At 45.5% G+C, this 19,238-nt stretch overlaps 1 protein-coding gene across 8 annotated transcripts in view; it reads right to left on the bottom strand.

The window, feature by feature from the left end:
• Positions 1–19,238, bottom strand: part of LOC121599219 (teneurin-m) — a 531,100-nt gene that overhangs the window by 169,636 nt on the left and 342,226 nt on the right. The window contains exons 1-2 of one of the 8 annotated variants that reach the window (XM_041926852.1): positions 7,478–7,695; positions 2,446–3,095 (exon numbers count right to left, since the gene is read on the bottom strand). The exons of 3 other annotated variants lie outside the window; for them this stretch is intronic. In XM_041926852.1, coding sequence (XP_041782786.1) covers positions 2,446–2,530 — 85 coding nt within the window. In that variant the 5' untranslated portion in view covers positions 2,531–3,095; positions 7,478–7,695. Of the gene's footprint in view, positions 1–2,445; positions 3,096–6,913; positions 6,999–7,477; positions 7,696–19,238 lie in introns of those variants that run through there. 4 more of the 8 variants (XM_041926854.1, XM_041926853.1, XM_041926857.1 and 1 more) reach the window with 4 other exon arrangements.

Genomic DNA, 19,238 nt, shown 5'->3' with positions numbered 1-19,238 from the left:
GCAGGGTAACCACCGAGAGGCCAGCCGAGGCGGCAGCAAAACGATTTAAAACATAAATTGTTTTAATTTTGGATTGATATGCAAATGATGCGTGGCGTGTTCGTGCGTTTTCCCCGATCTTTCCCGAGGGGTAGTTGTTGGCTGTCGAAATCGAACAAACTCGAAATCGTTATCCTCGAAAGGATGTCTGTGTGTGTGTGAGTGGTAAATTGCCCCGATGATTGTCCTAGGGGCACTGCCAGGATGCGTTCTTCGAGTTCTTCCCTCTTCTGTTCTGCTTTTTCTATTTTCAACGATCGTAAAAATTCAACTGCGTGTAGCAATATTAATGATATTATTATTTTATTCCACCATCATCTCTCTCGCTCTCTCGTTCGCTTACTATCATCACAATGCAGCAAATAAAGGGGCGAGATGTGTTCCCCCTTTAAAGGGGATAGCGTAAAAGCGACGCGTTTTTCCTACATCCAAAAAAGGGGGGAGAAGATTACATCGTCAGTAGAGCCCACCGTCCAACGATGATGATGATGATGGCAATGAAAACTTATCCCACCGTGCACACAACTTCTTATCGATTTTTCCGCGAGCCGTGACCAACCATCAACCATCGGCGAACCAAACCAACCGGAAGGAGGTTCATCTCATCGCCACTCGAGGGAGATTTCGGGCCAGATTGGGAGCGATTGTGCGATAAGATTTATGGAAAGCGTGCACACCCACATGCACAGAGTTTGAGCTTTTGCACCCCTCGCTTTCCCTCGCTTGCCCTCGCGAGGATTGCGAATAATAAAAAGCGATGTAATCGGGTTGTTTGGTGCTTCATCGTCAGCGTGAGCGCGGAGGTCCTAAATTGTTAGGACGCCAAAGTTCGCCAATTTCCCGACGGGGGAATTTTTCGGCGAAACGAGATTTTTCACCTTCCCTCCCTCTGTCACACACACACACACACACACACACACACACACACACACACACACACACACACACACACACACATCTTATTGTGTACAATTTTTCATTTCCATTTCATTCACTCGCACAGAGGGGGAAAGGACCGCGAATGGAAGAAAAAATAACAATGCGAACGGAATCTAGGCGAAGGGCAGACCTTTAAAACAGGCCCCGTGTGTTGTATGTGCGTGTGTGTGTGTGTGTGTGTGTGTGTGTGTGTGTGAGTGTGCACGATTCTCCCGGGACGACTCTGGGTCGAGGCCTTTCCACATTTTTTCCCCGGTAACTCCGACAGGAAAACCCCCGGTCACACGAAGGACGCACAAAGATGATAAATTGCAAAATTGTTTTCCCTGCAGAGAGAGGGACACAGAGAGAGAGAGAGAAACCCCCGAAATCCACCACTCGGGGGAAATGCGCGGGCTGCGAAAAGAAATGTGTGAAGTAAAATCAATTTCCAGCGGTCGATTCCATTGGGAGCTGATCTTCAGCCGGGCTCTGTTCTGCAGATGGAGAGAGCAGACGGAGGGGCGCAGATGAAAACTCCCCGCGATTACAACGACCACGGTTGTCTACCCCCTCGCTGTCTCTAGGATGTTTGGTGCTGCGTCGAGTGTTTCGAGAGTGTATTTGTCATCACCTTTAACTTCATTATTTTTCTACCGCCCGACAGACTTGCCCAGACTAATGACTTTTCCTCCACCGTGAATGCGACGAGCAACGGAGCGAAATGTGGTTTCTGCCGATAGATTGAATTATCCTTTCGATCTTTCGTTGCGATTCCACGGCATGGCTGCAGCTTTTCTCGGGTGCAGTAAATACCGGCAAGACCTGGTGCAGGTGGTTGCAAGTGGTTTTTCATCTGTCGTTTCATTATCATCCTCCGGCCAGGCACAAGACAGAGCAGGAAAGGCGCTCTCTCCGTGCTCTGCTGGTGGTTAAAACGGGATGGGTCAATCAAGCTACGGGTTTTGTTTGCGGAGAGGTGGAGGTTTTATGGGAACGATTCAGTGCCAAATTAGTGTTAGGCGATTGGTGGTGCTGCTGCTGCTGAGAGGAAAAGCCTATTAGCTGCCTGCTGGGCAGACAGTAAGCGTTGTTAAATCCTATTTGCTGTTTGACGGCAAATTAATACACTGATCTGAACTGATCTGACACAAATTATTTGTGTTCACATAATGTTATGGTAAAATCAATTTTAGCTTTTTTGTTTCTATCAAGCAACGCGTGTTATTCGTTATTGACAGGCGGGTGACATCACTCATGCCGCTATTTAGTGCCGACTAGTTGACAGTAAAGCAAACCAAAGCAATAAGCCCGTAAATCAACATAACATCGGACGTTGCAATAGCCGTCTGAACACACTAGGTTAGTGGGGAAAAAAGGTAAAGCAAAACGGAGCAAAACGTAAAGCAAATACCAAAACAACAAAAATACGTGTAAACGATAAGCAAATTAAATTAACAGAAATAAAACAAATAAAAAAATAATAACCTCGATTGGTGTGTTTGATGGCACCACGCAGGACACCGTTCTCGCGACACTCCATCGTAGCGCCGTATTCGTACGAGTTGTTCATTGCACCCGGGCGGGGTGGTGGTGTTGGTGATGGTGGGGCCTTGGGGGTACACTACTGCCTTCGTTGTTGCAGTAGCACCGTTGCAGCAGCAGCTCCGTTTGCCGGAATGCAGTACCGGTCCGTACCGCCGCTCATTGGCACCGGGCCAACCACTTTACAAGCCACATCGGGAGCCACCCAGTACTATGATGCGCTGTGGGCTATGAGAAGGTTGGGCGCAATTTTTTTCCTCCACACTGCAGCAGAAACTTTAATTTTCACTAGGTTTTTTTTTAATTTTTATTGAGGCGTTTAACGCAACGCTAAAAAATCACGAAATAAATTCTTGATGAAAACACTTGTGCCTGCAATGAACGCACACTAACACTTTCACACACACACACACACACACGCAGGTTGTCAATTTTTCGGCTCCAGCAATTCACAACCCCACGCGTTGATACACCTTTTATAGCACCGGGCACATTATAATAAAGCTTCTCATCAGCACTTTTTCACATTTTTCAACAAAACCAAAAAGAACCAAAAATATACGCGCACACCCATCCACTAACACAAACGCACGCTGCGAGGATTAAAATAAAATGGTGGAAAATGAAATTAAAATATTTTTGAATAATGCAAGGCACGGAAACGGGGTAAAAAGCGAGTAACAGCAACAAAAACAACAAAAAAAGGTAAGATAAACCCTAAAACAGGCACGCAAGGACGGTCGAGTATTGCAAAACAAAAAAGGACAAGCACGGAAGGAATAAAACGCAACGAGCAAAAATCGATGCCTCGCGTAAACGTTAAAACGTGGAGAATGGAGTTTTTTGATTCACTTGAATGTGCAAAAGAATTCGTTGAAGGCAGTCGAAGAAGGGATGCGGGAGAAGGGCACGAAAATCACACAAGTACACAGTTCGCCGGCACGCGGAAACGCTATTTTCATCCGATAAACCACACGGCCGTGCTTCGGGAGAGAGAGAAAAAAAACAATTATTTCCCCCTTTCCACACTCTCCGCCAACCAACACACAGATACACGCGCCTCGTTTTGTACATTTTCCTCCCAAAAAAGGCTCCATGTTTTGTGGGTTTCCTTTGTTTTTTTTGGAGTCGAGCACATTTTCGTGCACATTTTTCCGATAGTGCACTTGAAAGTTGTGATGTTTTTTTTTTATTTTGTTCAAACGAGCAGGCATTTTTTATCGTTTTTTGTGTGGAACGTTTCATTCAAACACTGAAAGAACTTTACGCGTTTTGGGCGTGAAATGACGTTGGTAAAACAAAAATAAAATAATAATGAACACAATCGTACACTGGGAAAAAAAACACTGGGAATGAGCAATCGAAGGTATCGAAAAAACGAACACGATTCACACGAGACTTCATTGAAAAACGCAAACACAATTTAAAAAAAACTATAACGTCAGAACAGACATCAGAACAGAAAACACGAACAGAAACCATCCATTTTGCATTTCCGGCAAACGGGACATTCCGTGAAAACTTGTGGGATCTTCATAAATTTTTGAATTACTTCACTATTTGTCACTGATACGGCAGGCGCCTGCTGGTTTATATTCTTCACTGAGTCACTTTTTTACATTTTTTTGTTATGTCTCTCGTACACACTCACTTGGGTTTTTTGTTGTTGTTATGGGAATTACTTTTCACTGCACTTTTGTTCTCGTAGAATGTTTCGTATTTCGGGCGACGAGTTTTACATTTTTTTGTAATTTTTCCATCAATTTACAGATATGTTCCACTGGACAGGTGCATTGCGTTGACAGATCGATCGATGAATTGTTCAATAAAGAGCAGTGAAAACGATGGCAAACAAAAAGAAAAAGCAAAGAACAAACAAAACACAAATAAAAACGATGAAAACAAACGATTAAGAAATCGAAACAGTGGTGAAGGAACAATGTGAAGGAATGTCTATGAATGTGCGTATGCGTATGCGTGCGTAAGAAAGAAGAGCGATAAGAGCGATATCCCAGGGACCCTAAAGACCCATGTCCTGGTGCCGGTTTGTACATGATCCCTTAGGGGTAAAACAAAAAAAAAGATACCCAAAGATATTACAGGTAAAAGAGACAAAAACAAAACATCCATTCCGAATGGTGACTCACTGCTCTAGCTGCTATTGGAATGTCATCGCGGCGGCAAAACTGGGAAAGGGCCTCAGGGAGAGCAGGAAAGCTGGCGCTTATCGGTTTTATGAAGCAACCGCCATTCTTTTACAAAGCAACACTGAGCCAACGGTACCTTTTTCGGGTTGCTTAAGGCGTTTCCAAGAAAGCAAAGCACCCAGGTACCTCCGGGGACGCGATGGGAACGAGATGACATCCTAGAAGCTTGCCAGCATCAGGGTAGTGCCTTGTGTCCCTGAAAGAAGCTTCCGAAGCGGTTTACCGGAGCCGCATGCACGGAAGATACGGGAGTGATTTTCCTTACACCCGACCCTTTTCAACACATTCCAGCGCACAATACGTACATCCTCAGCTGACGAGCGCCTCTCGCTCGCACTCGGTCAGGAGGAAAATCGATAAATTAATAAAAAACAAACCCACCCGCACATTCCGCCTCCCGCGTTGGAGGTTGGCATTCGCCAAATGCGGAAGAAGTTTGGTCGTGGTTCGATCTGGCTGTCGCCAGAAGGTCGTCGTCGTCGTTGTCGTCAGAAATTCTACTCCATTGGTACCCCAAAAAAACGAGAACAGTTTTTGGGTTATTTCGCGTGGGTAGGACAAATAATTGGGCTGTGTGTGTGCCTGTGTGTGCCTGTGTGTCTGTCGAAGGGTTTCAATAATTCATCTCCCGGCACCAGCACCAGGATGACGACGAAAAAACGGGGTCAGACATCGGAATCGGCGCGCATCCTTTCCTCCAAAGACATCCGGAGACGGAAAAAACAAGAACTCTTCTGGGGCGTACCAACACGCAAACAGCCAGGTTGCTGTCAAAAAATTAGGCTACTCAGGCAGGCAGGAAAAATGCACACCATGAACTTGGTGCCACAATGGCCTGGGACACAGCGCAAGAAAGGAAATGGGAAGAGACAACGACAACAAAAAACCCAGCTCGAATTACCGCTCAGCTGAAATCCAAGCAGAGCAGCACCCCGAAATTTGTCCTTATTTTTTTTCGTAGCAAGATGGAAGTAAGAAGGGGATTGCGATGCTGTGGGTGAACGAACAGGACGGACCGCAAGTTACGTAGGCTACCGGGAAGCGTTTTGGTGCAATGGACTTGGCCGCCGAACGCACGCGAAGCAAAAAATCCACCGTGTCGTCGTCCTGCAACCCGAACGTTTGGTGGGTAAAGGGCGAAAGAGAAAGAGAGAGAGATATAGAAAAGGAGGGAGTGATGTTGTGTGTGTGCAACATTTTCATTGCCGAAAATCGGGAAAAATTTCCCGAATGAGAGAGAGTGAGAGAGAGCGCGCGGAAAGACCGGGAGAGTGTACGCGCGAATTGCAAAATTTTCACCACCCGAATCCAAATACGAGAGAGTCCGCGAGAGCATTGCGTTTGAGAGAGAGTGTGAGAGTTTTTCCAAAACCAATGTTTTTTTTTCGCTGGAGTAAGGAAAAACGGCAAATTCGTGAGAGAGCGAGAGAGAGCGAGAAAGTGTGTGCGGAAACACCAAAATCGAGGCCAAAAAGGACGAAAACTGCGACGCACGTTTTGCAGCACCCAGTGTACACGGTTTTCGGGTTCCACTGATTTTCCCTGCTGCTCGGGAAAGTGCGGTGTGTGCGTGTGTGTCTGCGAGCGAGGGAAAAGCCCGGGAATGGAACACAAAATTTGGGGCCCAAAGGCAGTGAGGAAGGACGCGCGAATTTTTCAACTCTACACCCCAACGTGCGACATCTCGTAGCAAAAAACAGCACGGTTTCCCTGGGCTTTCCCTTGGTTGTGGGGAAACCCGACCGCTGGTGTGGCTCTCTTGGTAGAGAATTTTCCCACGCGCAAAACGGATGTACCGATGTAGCCTACAACAACTCCCGGCTCGGCTCGTGAGCTGGCGGGGGTGTTGCGGGCGATAAGGAAAGCTGAAGGAACCCAGCTCCCCCATTTAGGGCAGCTCATGGGAGGGCGCTCGGGGTGTTTATCGATTTATTGTTTTGGTTTTGGAGCCCAGCACAGCACACCAGCGCTACTACTGTCTTCACCGCAAAAACGCACACGAATCTTTTTGCACGAAGCGTTCCAGTCGTGAGGCTTTCCGAATCGGTCTCCATAAGCTGTTCTCTCCACGCGAGGAAACGTATTTTATCCTCAAAGACACACACCACAATAAAAACATCGAAACGTGAAACATGCTTTAATGTAGAGCCCCACTGGCAGCAACGTTTGCTGTAGGGATAGGTAATGGTAGATGGAAAACTCACTTTCTGAACACGCTTGAACATGAATGCCGTACGACGAAATGCTTGTTGTGCGGGGCGAACAGAGTATGACGCGTTGGTGAACAGCACTTTCTTCCTCTGCAGCAGCTAATTCTAATGCTACACGCACTCCCACACTTGCCTTTTTTTTGAAAAATGACACTTTGACTTCGCGTAATGCTCACAAACACTCCAACATTCCCACCACGAAGGATTGTTTTCACTTCACAAACGGCTCAAGCTTTTGGTTCTCAATTAATGAACAATAACACTCCCAATCGCGCACGTACACACAATTAGACGACCACTTTCATCACCGCTTTCTATTGCAGCTACATTCTGGATCCTCGATGCAGATGCGATGACGATGCTGTTGGATGCTGCCCAAGCAGCGACTGTTGGATTTCGGATTGTTTGTTTTTGCGTAAGCCTAGAAGGGCCCAAAACTGCCCTCAAAACTATTTGCCTCCTATCTGTTCATTATTCTGCCACAGAGTTTTGGTTTGGATGCTTCAGTAGTACAAGACAGAACAATCAACCACTCACTCTTATAAAAATGGTTATTACCTCTGTATTAAACTGATTTTCCCCAGGGTTTGCTTCTGTATTACCGAATAGTATTCACACGGTTTTTCTTCTCTTTCTTGAATTGTTATAACACTTGGTCTTAGAACACCATCGCAATGAAACCCGAGTTTCTTTTCCCCCGATCGCGTACACTGCACTGCGCGGACTGATGCGTACGAAACGGGAACGCGCGGCAGTACGTCCACACGCTCTGACGGTCGGAATCAAACTGCTCGAATACGCTCGATTTTTGCTCGAAACGCCGCCGCACGGGTGCAATTTTGACCGTTTCGTGCGCGCTACTCCCAGTGTATCGGTTTCGCTCTCTGCATGCGCTCACTCTCTCTCTCTCCCTATCGCCTTCGCTCGCAGCATAGGTTATGTTTTCATCTCAATTTCGTTTCGCTCTCCAGCTACGCACGCACGCGTTTGAGCTCGTCTATGCGCCCGCAGCATGCAGCAAAGAAGAAACAGAGCGAATTCCGGCCCACATTGCTCACAAGATTGCTCTCCCATTATGCAGCTGATGCTGAGCGTGAGCATTGCGCGATAGCTCTCTCGCTCTCTCGCGCGCTCTGTCGTGCGTGTTTACTTTTGCACTTGACAGGATGAGAGCGCGCTCTTCGCGAAACTGCAAAAAAAAAACCAGTGTGGTGCTGAAATACCCTTAGCGAAAACGAAGATTTTCATCGATTTTCCCGCAACAACCCGAGAGCACTCGCGGGACATGTTGAAAGGGCGAAGAGCGAATTTCGCTAATTTCCCCTTTGACGGGCATATCGTTTCGGTTTTCCTTTTTTGAGGCGAATTTTCCTTCTCTTTCGTGCGAAGGTTTTCTGTTTCTGCTGCTCTGTGGGGAACTCAGCATCAGGAGTACGGGCGAAAACTCACTGCAAATCACAGAATCCTTTTGAGTGCCACCAGTGCGAAAACGGGAACGTGCGGGCAGCGTGTGAGAAGGAACTTTTCGACCGACTTCTCGCTCTGGCCCGTGCAGGGTCGATTTTCGCCCTCGAATCGAAATGGCCTGTTCGTCTTTCACTTGACTTTCCCGAGGACGACACAAGGCGACACTGGGACACATACGCTCACGCAGGAGGGAAACAATCTGGACCGAGGGACTCGACTCCAAGGAGAGACAGGAGCAAGAAAAGAGGAACGCGTCGTGAAAAAAGAAAAAAAAAGTCAGCAAGACTCATTCTATCTCGGGCGAAAGGACGATTGAATTTTTCGGGAATATCTTCCTAATCGCCTCCGGTACAAGTCAAGCCACCCGGGCAGCCCGTTTTCGGAAAAGATTTTCCTTTCAAGCAAGCGCGAGCGGGTGAAGAGTTTGACAGTTTATCTTTCGCTCACTCCTTTGCAGAAAGCCCTTCATTCAGAAGTTGAGGACCGAGAGTGGAACAAAAAACACGCACACGTCCTGGGAGCACAGGGTAAATTCTTAATAAGGATCTTCGCCGACTGTGCGCTAAGAAGGTATAGGGCTGAAGGATTTTCTTTTGCGCCCCGCACTCCGGGAAAGAAAGGACGCAAAAGCCGTAGGCAAATCCGTAAGTGTTAAACTGCATAAATCCATCCCGCAGGATTGGCCCCCGGGCGTTGGTCGTCGTGTGTTTTCCGGGGTTTCTATTCCGGGGTTGCTCCATCTTTCTGAAGGAATCTGCGTCACAACGGGTGAGGGGGATGGAAAGCACGCAAAGTCCCTTTTTCTTCGTTTTGGTGGAGCATCGTTATTCACGTTGCTTAACATTTCCTCCCACCGGCGGGGATTTGGATGGCGATGGGAGCTAGTGAGGGATGAAGAATAGGGAAAGTTTTATTTTCATTTTTCCACCAAATGGAGACCGGTTTTAGAAGGGGCGGGTGGAGGAGTAAGGTGGGTGTGAACCACGGACGGAAAATCAGACAACTTTTACCCTTTGCTGAAGAGTTATCTGTTTCATGTTTCTTTAGTTTTGCTGTTCTGCTTTGCATCTTACCGCTTGTGAGGAAAGACACATGTCGGAAAGTTTAGAAAAGATAGGGAGCAAACACAGAATATAGGCTATAATGTAGAAGCAACGTCCAAATCTAGCTTTAATACATCTTGTTGGGTATGGGGCTATCCTTACAGCATCCATTTCATTTTTAATTGAATTTGGACGGGAAAGATAACCAATTCTCTGATACTCATTGATTATTATCTCTACTTGCATCGTGCTCTTCTATAGTGTCGCGTTAAAGTGCTCGATCTCGCACACCACTGGCTGTGGGTTCAAATCTCGGCTACATCGACATCGTCATTTTCTCATCGATGTTGTTTTATTCTGAATTATGTGCCGTAACAAGTCCTGAGAAAACGTGTGACGTACCTCAGTCTAAGAAAACACTGATTTTATCACAACACAGAGTACTGTACACAGTCCTTGGACTTAAAGTACTGGCACGGTGCGGTACCGATAATCAAAACACTTTCCCTTTCCACATTCCAAAAGCACTCTCTCTCTCTCTTTCTCTCTTTTCTTTGCAATCAAGGCCAGATATTTTCCACCCATCAAACATCGATCGAATTTTCATGCTTTTAATAAGAACGTTCTTGTTCGCTTTCTATACAAGGCTGCCCTTGCTCGCCCGGTCGCTCCTTCCCTGCTTCTTGGGCGGCCTTATTGCTCCGTTGCCCATACTCGATATGTATTAATGGCGTGAGGGCAAATTCGATTATGTTTAGCATATGTGACGTGTGCCTGGGATGGGTGGTGGTCCGGACCATCGTTTCGTGCCGTGTCTTTTTCGGGGCTCGACAGATTTTCGTTTTTTCTTTTGCCGTTTTGTGAACCCATGCTGCCAAGACAGCATAAAACAAGGCCGGGGCAGGGAGAACGAACGAGAGAATTTGATTTTGATTTCCAAGGGCAACCTTCGCTCGTTACCAGGACCCGGAAAAGCCGAATGCGGGAAAAGCAGCTTACGCAGCAGCAGCAGTGATGGTGGTGGTGCCCGGCAGCTTCAACCAAACGAACGAGGGGTAAAAACCTCTTGGAAAATCCTTTTTTTTTTTGCTTGCTGCCGAGCTTCACCTTCACTCCTGAGACGCCACGGACGCCTCGGAATTGGATGACGGATCCTAATGGGATCACTTTATGGATTGATTTTCTTGACGATTGCACTTTTGAAACCCCCTCTTTCTTCCCCCCGGTTGTATGTACCTCTCGGGCAGTTTATGTCCCCAATCTTCGGCACACAACTTCCACGGCTTCATCATTTCGAGCGCAAGTTCAACTGGACGAACATTCGGGACGAACAAAACGCAGAAGGAAACTTCTAAAGGAAGTCTTCCGTGTCCTAGGCTTCAATCAGGCCGTCGTCTGCGGTACGTCAGAGTGCAAAAAAGGGGTGATACATAAAATCCGGAACACTCCGGGACTTCCTCCTTTCTAAAGCCTCCTAGCACGGGTTGCTTTTTGTAACGCCGAAAAGGATAAAGAATGAGCGTGTGTGTGTGTGTGTGGCTGTTAGTCTCAAAATCGAGATGAACACAAATGATGGAAAGGCGATGTATGCCTTGGCTTCCTCGCCTCATTTTTTGCTCGCTCCCAAACGGCCCCGGTACCTTTAGTATCGTTAGTTAAGATTTGAGAGCTTAGCGTCGCATGAGCAGTTTTGCTTTGTTTCTTATGAAAGGAGGCCGGATTTCGGGAGAGCGGCAACCCTTAATTTTTGGAGGGATTTTTTGTTTGCGTAAAATACCGTCTAATGATGACGTGTGGAGTTTTGGCAAAATATGAATGAAGGTGCATTTATGGTGTTTTTTTTTTGTTGTATGAAGACGTCGTAAGCCAAAAATTGAGTTATGCCAACGATGTTTGGTGATACGATAGGATTAATCGCGGAGTTCATTAAAGGGGATGTACTTACTATTCGTTTTAGATTCATGTTAAAGTCTATGGGGTGATATTGATATCTTGTATGCTTTGTTTTTTTTTATCTTTAAAGATAGCTTCTGCAGTTAGTACATCAAGATCATATGACATTTCAGTATTCTCCGTAGGTTTGCAGCCAATTTTCATCCTAAAAAAAATCTTTAAGATTTTTGATAAAAATCTTCCATCATCATCGTTTCAATCACAATTGACATGCTTTTCACAATGTTCACACCGGCACAGATCGATATCAGTTGCGGCTCCTAATGCCAATATTCTTCACTGTTCATAGAATTCTTTTCTGCGTTGTCGAAACAAACAGTGATGCAGTGTCGTCGGTTTTTCTTTTCGCGGACCCAAACCAACCGTTCAGCGCACGAGTAACGAATCAGTGTCGAAAGAAAGCGACCGAACTTGAGCAGGTCCTGTCGTGTATTTCCTTCTGTGTCTTATTGCTCACCTTCATACCTCATCAGTATCATATTCACCTTCAGCGAGACCGATAGCGCCGCTTGCCCCCGTCCGGCGATAAGTTTTCCGATCGACAGCAACGCGCAATCATTTTCACCTTGTGCGATAATGTTCTTTTTCTCCCCTTCTCGTTTTGTTTTATACTATCTCTGCTATCTCTTTTCAAAAATCGAAAATATCAACCCTCGCCGTGCTGCAGCTTGCCTTGGAAGTGACAAGAATTTTACGTGCCGTATTAAAATGGCATTTTAATTTCGCTTTCGTGTGTCTCACGTGGACACCGTGGGGTGAGACAATGGCATAAAGGGAATGGCTTTTTTCTTACGCCATTCAGCAGGGGAAAATTGAAGCAAATTTCCCTAACCCAAAAAAAAAGAAATATCGTTAAATTTGTGTGTGTATTTTTTCGATTTCTTCGTTGAAAGTATTATTCTGCTCGATTCTTTGGGGCTGCTCCGGCTTTATCTTAAGCAAGGAGCCAACCAAACGGTATACCAAAAAGTTTCGCGTGCAGTGACCTTGGAAATTTTGCTTTCTTTTTGCACCTGTCGGTGCGAAACACACAGTTTCTTGAGTTTCCTTTTCGTCTAGTTTGAGCACAAAAATGAAGTGACGATTTGCGGTCCGTTTTTTTTTTTTTTGTTGAAATTATGAGCAAAAAAGTGACGAAATAAAATATCAAAAGGCCCCACGCTACACGACAGCTTACGCCCTGTGGAGCACGTAGGTCATTGAAGCTGAAGAAAAACAAAATGATTCACCAAAAATCATCCTCAAATCTCCCGTTTCTTTTGGCAAAGTTTTGGCAGTGGTGAGAATTTATATCTTGTAGCGAAATGAAAGCGACAACTTTCCATTCATAAGGTGTTGATCCTGGTAGGGTTGACTGTTTTTTGTTTTGTTTTGTTTCACCTCCATAAATGCTTCACACTTTACATCCCTTTTTGTTCCCACGCTGCTAGTAGACGCTTCTGTTTCCTAATCACGTTCGCGCTGTTTATCCCTTACGGCGCTTATTTCGCTATCGGCACCGTTTGCCGTTTGCCGGCAAGGAAGTGTTGAGCTGCGCGAATTCTTTCACTCCTCTGCCTATTGAGGAATCGTTTTTTTGTAGAAAAACTCACCTGAAACGAAAAAAAAGAACGGGAAAAGCAAATAAATAAAATGTATTGCAAGATGTTGCGCTCGACAGCGAAGGCGATGGTTGCGAAACGGATGGGGTTAAATAAATGAATGCAAATATCTGGACGAGTTGTCCTTTCTTGTAGGGGTATAAAAACGGTTTAAAAGGAGTTTGTACATATAAAACATAATTTGAAATTGTTTGTAAAACAAAGGAATATGATTTTCAATCTAATTCTCTACTAACTGTTTTTCCACTTTCCAATCAGCGACACACATTATCGACATTGAACGATCGTGCCAGGAAGAGGCTCCTTCCAGCGTTTTTTTTTGCCATTTTATTGTCCCTGTTTGATACTACCGCATTACATTGCAACTGATTGCAAGCGCACGTGACGGTATGTAAAATGGCTTTTGGGTTGGCAACATTGCTACGGAGGCGCAAGAGCACAAACAATGCGGCAAGAGCACAGTTTCTTTCCTCCAATCCTTGCGCGGACCATTTAGCGTCCAATGCATTGTCTTATCGTTATGAGCACAAGCATCTGATTGTGTGTGTTTTCACGCTCTGCGTTATTTTCCATCTCACAATAAAAAGCTTTTTCCCCGTCAGCTATATAAAACCAAGGTGTGTACCATTCCTTCGCTCCATTCCATCCACACAGTGCAATGATTTACCACTCAACCTCGTCCAGGCGGGTTTGTTTTTGCCGTCTGCGCCATTTCGCTAATGACAGAAGGACACAATTTAAAACACGCCGTCCGGTAGAAGCGTTGTCAAATAATTGTAGATGCTTCCAAACAGGCTTCCGCCTCAATCTCCAGCGCGAAATGGGTGAAAAATTAAAATACAATCAAGCGAGTTGACGCGTTTTGCTGTAAAGTGTCCGAAAACAACAAAGACCCATTAGAGAGAGAGAGAGAGAGAGAGAGAGAGAGAGAGAGAGAGAGAGAGAGAGAGAGGAGAGAACAAAACAAGAGAATAAAAGCCACAGGGACAGGGAATTTTATTCACCACGATACGATCGAAGGAAGGACGGCGGAGAGAAAATTAATGCTGCCCAGGACATAACCGCACAACCGGACGAAGCCAAGGGCTGCCATGGAGGGAAAACATTCTACAACACTCATCCTCATCGCTTCTGTCCACTTGCTTTCCGCATTGCTTACGGGTGCCATTTGTCATCGAAGTTAATCGCTGATCGATATTGCTGCGGGACGGCAAACATCCTGCCCGGGGATGGTCTTTTATTTTGCAATTTATCATTTCATCACTTTGCGTCTGTTAAGCACTTAATAAAAAAACAACATTTTTTTTAAGAAAAGAGGACGTTAAATGGATGTAAATTTTCAAGAAAATTTTGTTAATCAATGAAAATGAGTTGAAAACTGTTTTCCAAAAGCTTGCGAGAACCCCTGCATCATTAGTGGAGGACAGTTCTGCCTTCCTTCCGAGAAAGAGCCTGCCAAGAAAACTCGTCCTAACAGGCAATAAAACCTCCTCAAAAATCAAAAGCACCCCAACAAATCTTTTCCGAAGCTTTTCATCCACCCATGCCATCACCCATGCCGCCCAACCTGTTCCCGAAGCGGACGAAATCGATTTTCCTCACTTTACCCGTCTTTTCTTCGCTGCGATTTCCCTTCCACTTTCTTTGCGACAAAGATGAACTTGACAAATCCTTCGCGCTGCTGCTGCTGCTGTGTTTGTCTCTTCGTGTCCCCGGGATGAGTGTCTGTCGGTGTGTGCGGCTGTTATTTTGTGTGTCCCCAAAAATGAGTGGCGATTTGGGGGAGCTTTACCCAATTTCCGGTCCCTGTCGGAGCACACCTGCGTCCCACCTTGGAGCGAGCTGGAAAGCACGCCAAAACATTGGCCTGAAGGAATGTGGCGGGGAGGCATTGTGTCAAAAGCTCCCGGGTTGACTCTTGCGAGGAGCGAGATGAGAAGCACGGCACAAATCTCGGGCGGTGAGACTGTTGTGGAATTGCTTCTAACGAGTTTGGAAGGGGACACACAGGTGAAACGAACTACCGAACTCTGCATCTCACGCAAACGACTTTGGTAGGTCCTCTGCACATGATGGTTCATTTCCGGGGAGCCGTTTGGCTTGCTATTTTGGTGTTGCCTTTTCCGTCTTCCCACGTTGGCTATGGTTGAGGGAATGGAAAATTCGATTGGAAATTGGGCGACGGTGGCGGGGACGTATTAAAACTCTCGGATGAGCTTGCTGTGTGTGCGTGTTGGAGGAGACATAAATCCTCAAACACAGGGAGAGCGAATGGATGCTTTGAATAGGAAAGCAAGTATTTTGTTGTGTATTTACAATAAAACAAATTCAAATAGTTTTGCAATGTTTCTTTCTAACTGTTTGGTTTCACTGCTGAATTGTAACGCTTTTGTTATGAAGTTTTACTTTCAGATGTTTATTTTCGTTTAGATTTTGTTTCGTGTAAGTTTCGTCTGTGTTTTATACATTTTTATTATTGTATTTTGGTTGTATTGTGTCATGTTTATATGATTATTAGATTAGTTTTTAATTTTCATTTCAATGGTTTATTTATGTTTTACATTATTGTTTTTCAACTTTTTCATCTTTTAACTATGTTTTTTTTTGTATTGGTTATAATTAAGCTATTATTGTATTTACTCAGTATTCTCTCGAGCAGTTTATTAAATGGTTAAAAGATGATTTCCTTGTTTTTCTACATACACAGCTGATGTTTGATTTTCTGATCCTTTTTTTCATCCTCTTCATCGAATCAACTAAATACAGCAAGCAAAAAATCACCCCGCCTCGCCAATCTCACCAAAACTGCTCAATCGTGTGATTACCGAATCGTACCACTCGCCCTGGTTGATGCCCATTGATTAGGAAATAAGAAAATGGAACTGAGCCGGTCGGGGCCAGCATTTGCTGCCGTGTCCTTCCTTGTACCTGCCGACGGGGGGAAGAAATTGGCAAATGTAAAAGAAAAGCGCAGCCAAAGGTAAGTGTACACCGGTGAAAAAGGTGAAAGGAATTGGATTTGAATGTGAAATTCGATTTCCGGCACACCCAAATCGAACCAAAACGGAGGAAAGCAACGAGTACTGGGGGGTGGATCACCATTTTCACCAGCACTGCTACTGATTTTCCTTTCCGGCTGCCGTGTCCTAGTGTGCTCGATTTTTAGATGCTTCCGGTGCTGCTGCGGGAGGCTCCGGTGGTGAACACCAAACGGGACGGGCGAATGGCAGGGCGTTAATAGGTGTGTGTGTGTGTTGGTGTTATTTCATAAAGAGTGAAGCAAGCACGGAAGGAGTAGAAAAATACCAACAGGAAAAGCCATAACTTTCAGGCTGCTTCTCGCTCCTGCTCTCCGGCACGAGAGATAGAATGCGAAATAAAATGAAGTTAAGAAATGCTGAGTCGAAAAAAAGGGGTTAGAGCGTGTCTGGGCGAGTGCGTTTGAGTGCCGTGGCAAAACAAACGGCCAATCCCGCCGGACGGAGGTACGGGGTCGTCGTCGCACCGGGACGATAAAACGCTGATTGAACCGATCGGAACGGCCAAGATTAGGATCATTTTTCTTCCCACGATTCATGGGTTCGGGTTAGCTTCGTTAGCTTTTGATGAAAAACGGCGAATAGAAAGAGGAAAAACGCACTCAACAAAAAAACGAAACACCCAATCGAAAATGGTTGTGTTTTTCCGTTTCATCGACAGTGTGTGTGTTTTTGCCCTCCGCCTTCTTTCGTTGCTGTAATACAATTTCCATTCAATTTAGGTAACAGCGACAGGAAGCGACAGGATAAGAAAGCTCGAAGGTTTTAAAGAAACCCCAGCTGTATTGATCTTTGAAGGAAGTGGGCAGGAAAAAAAAGGTAAAAGCTTGCCGGTGGCATTTCCGGTTGCAGAAAGCTTATCCAAAGAGCCAAAAATTAAAAAAAATTGTTGAAATCGTTCCAGTGGAAGAGCAAATCTTTTCGGAAGTTTTTATTTCTTTCCTCATTTTGAGATCCTTTAAATGACCTTGAGCTAAAGGTTAACATCCGGCAGAGAAAATCTGAAAGAAAATGTCACAAAAAGCAGGAACGCCTGTGCAGGGAACGCTGCTAATTTTAGAGCCTCTTCATTGCAGCTTCCAATTTAGGTTTTTTTTGTGGAGCTGCAATAAGGTTGGTTAACCTTCAATACATGTTGAATATCGTTGAATGGTTTTTGAACTGAAATTTGTATTAATAATTTTTGAACGATTCTAGAGAGAAACTACTCTGAACAACGCTCATGCATGTTGTTTTTGCACATTTGAAACTAAAGCTAAAGTACAAGTTCACTTCAGATTTTCGCTAGAATGGTTCATTAAAATGAGTTTGAAATTAATTTCACTCAAAATGCTTCAACTATATAGTCGTACTTTTCGGCTCACAGGATCGAAAACACGCATGAAAACTCCTAGCACGATCATCAAGTACATCAATCGCACGCTTGCTACCACAGGGAAAAGGAACATTGCATCGTGGAGCACTGCGTAAAGGGTTCCACCAGGCATCACAAATTGACTCTCGCAGACTCTCGCTCCTGAAGGCTCTTTAATGTGAACCTTTTTGCCGCGCGAAGTTGAAGCTGACGGGGAAATGTGAAGCGTTTGAGCGAAGGTATAAATGAAATAAAACTTGCACACACTTATATACACACACACGCACGTTGAAGGATGGTTTTTGGGAATAATATAAACAAACGGTTGAAGCTCCGCCTGCGATGGCTTTTTGGTGAAAATGCGAGAAAAGTACCGCAAACGTTACCTTGGGAATAAATAAAATCCTCCAAAAAGGCCTTTCTATGTGTTCGGTTTTATTTTCCCATCAAGTGGCGAAAAACGTGAAGCTTCCAATCACCGTACCCGCACCAGCCATCATCAAACCGAACGGAAAGCCTCCCGCCCGGACCGCTGGCAAATTTTGCCCGTTACCAAATTGCCGGTAAAAATAAACTCCGAAATGGATTTCCACGAGCGAGATGAAGCGAGCGGAAGAGGGATAAGACACAGCCGCCCCGTGATAAAACCTGGCCCATGCAGCATACTACGCCACGCCGGGTTGGGTTTTGGGTGAAAGGAAAGCATGCCGGAAAAGCGCGTCCCGTTTGGTGCACCTTCCCTTGTTTTTTGGCATTACATTTCCTTGGGAAATGGGAAATTTTCCGCAAAAAGCACTTCGCAAACCGTGCGTGTATGTACACTCGGCGTGTGCTCTCCACCGGAAAACTTTACCTATGAGTATGTTTGTGTGTGTGTGCGTTTTTTTTTCGGGAAAATTGAGAGCTTTTGCCCGCCATTCCGCTTCCCCGTTTTACCGTGGTGGAGGAAAATTAAATTGTTGATTTTACGAACCAGTATCGCGTTCGAGTGTTGTTTCGGTTTGAAGGGGCACCCACATCCACCCGCAAGGAAAGTAAAACCTTCTCAGGTTTACTTTTTTCTCCCTTTTTTGCATCTAAAAGGCCCTTTTAGAAAGGGGGAGGAGGCACCTTCCCGTGCCACGTGGCGCACGGTGGTTCCATTTGAAATGGTGTGATTTTCACCATTTATTACGATATTATTATGAGCCTTTCCCGAGGCGCAGAACATCCTTGCTGTGAGCTTTGAAGGCACCCCAACACTGTGAGAGAAGGAGAGCTTTCCTTCGCCGGAAAAGCGCTGAAAAGGGGATGCAAAAATCCTATTAAGGACGACACGAGACCGTTGTTTTCTAATTTTCGGTCCTTCACGCACTACCACCACCAAGACCAGACCACCGCGCGTAGATAAGATTTGCCTGCAGATGGGCACATAAAAAAGGCGAAAGACGATTTTAATCAGCAACTGTACGAGATTGCTCCTTCTGTACTGTAGTGGAGGAAATGGGTTTTCGTTTTTTTTTTGTTTTGGTATTTGGCAGGGAGGAGTCGGAAGAGCTCAATATTCTAACCATCTTTATGGTTGCCCTCTTTCGCTACCGGCCCCAAAAGAAACCCTGCCACCGGTGGGCTTGAGGTCACCGAACTGCCCGAAAGCTGCCTTGCGAGCTAACGGGAACATCGGGCCCATCATCATCCTTCGATTAATGCTCAAGCACGTACATCACCTTGAGAAGCGGTAGCAGCGGTGGTAGCATTCAGGCACGCGGGTTACGTTTGCCTCCGACCGTGCCTCGAGAAACAATCGACTTTAATTCAATTGGAAACAGCCGGACAGAGACAGAGAGCGCCTACCGAGGCCTACACGCGGGTAAGGTACTAGGA

Source organism: Anopheles merus, chromosome 3L (genome assembly GCF_017562075.2).
Source record: "Anopheles merus strain MAF chromosome 3L, AmerM5.1, whole genome shotgun sequence".
NCBI lineage: Eukaryota > Metazoa > Arthropoda > Insecta > Diptera > Culicidae > Anopheles > Anopheles merus.
This window is presented reverse-complemented; position numbering and strand designations above follow the sequence as displayed.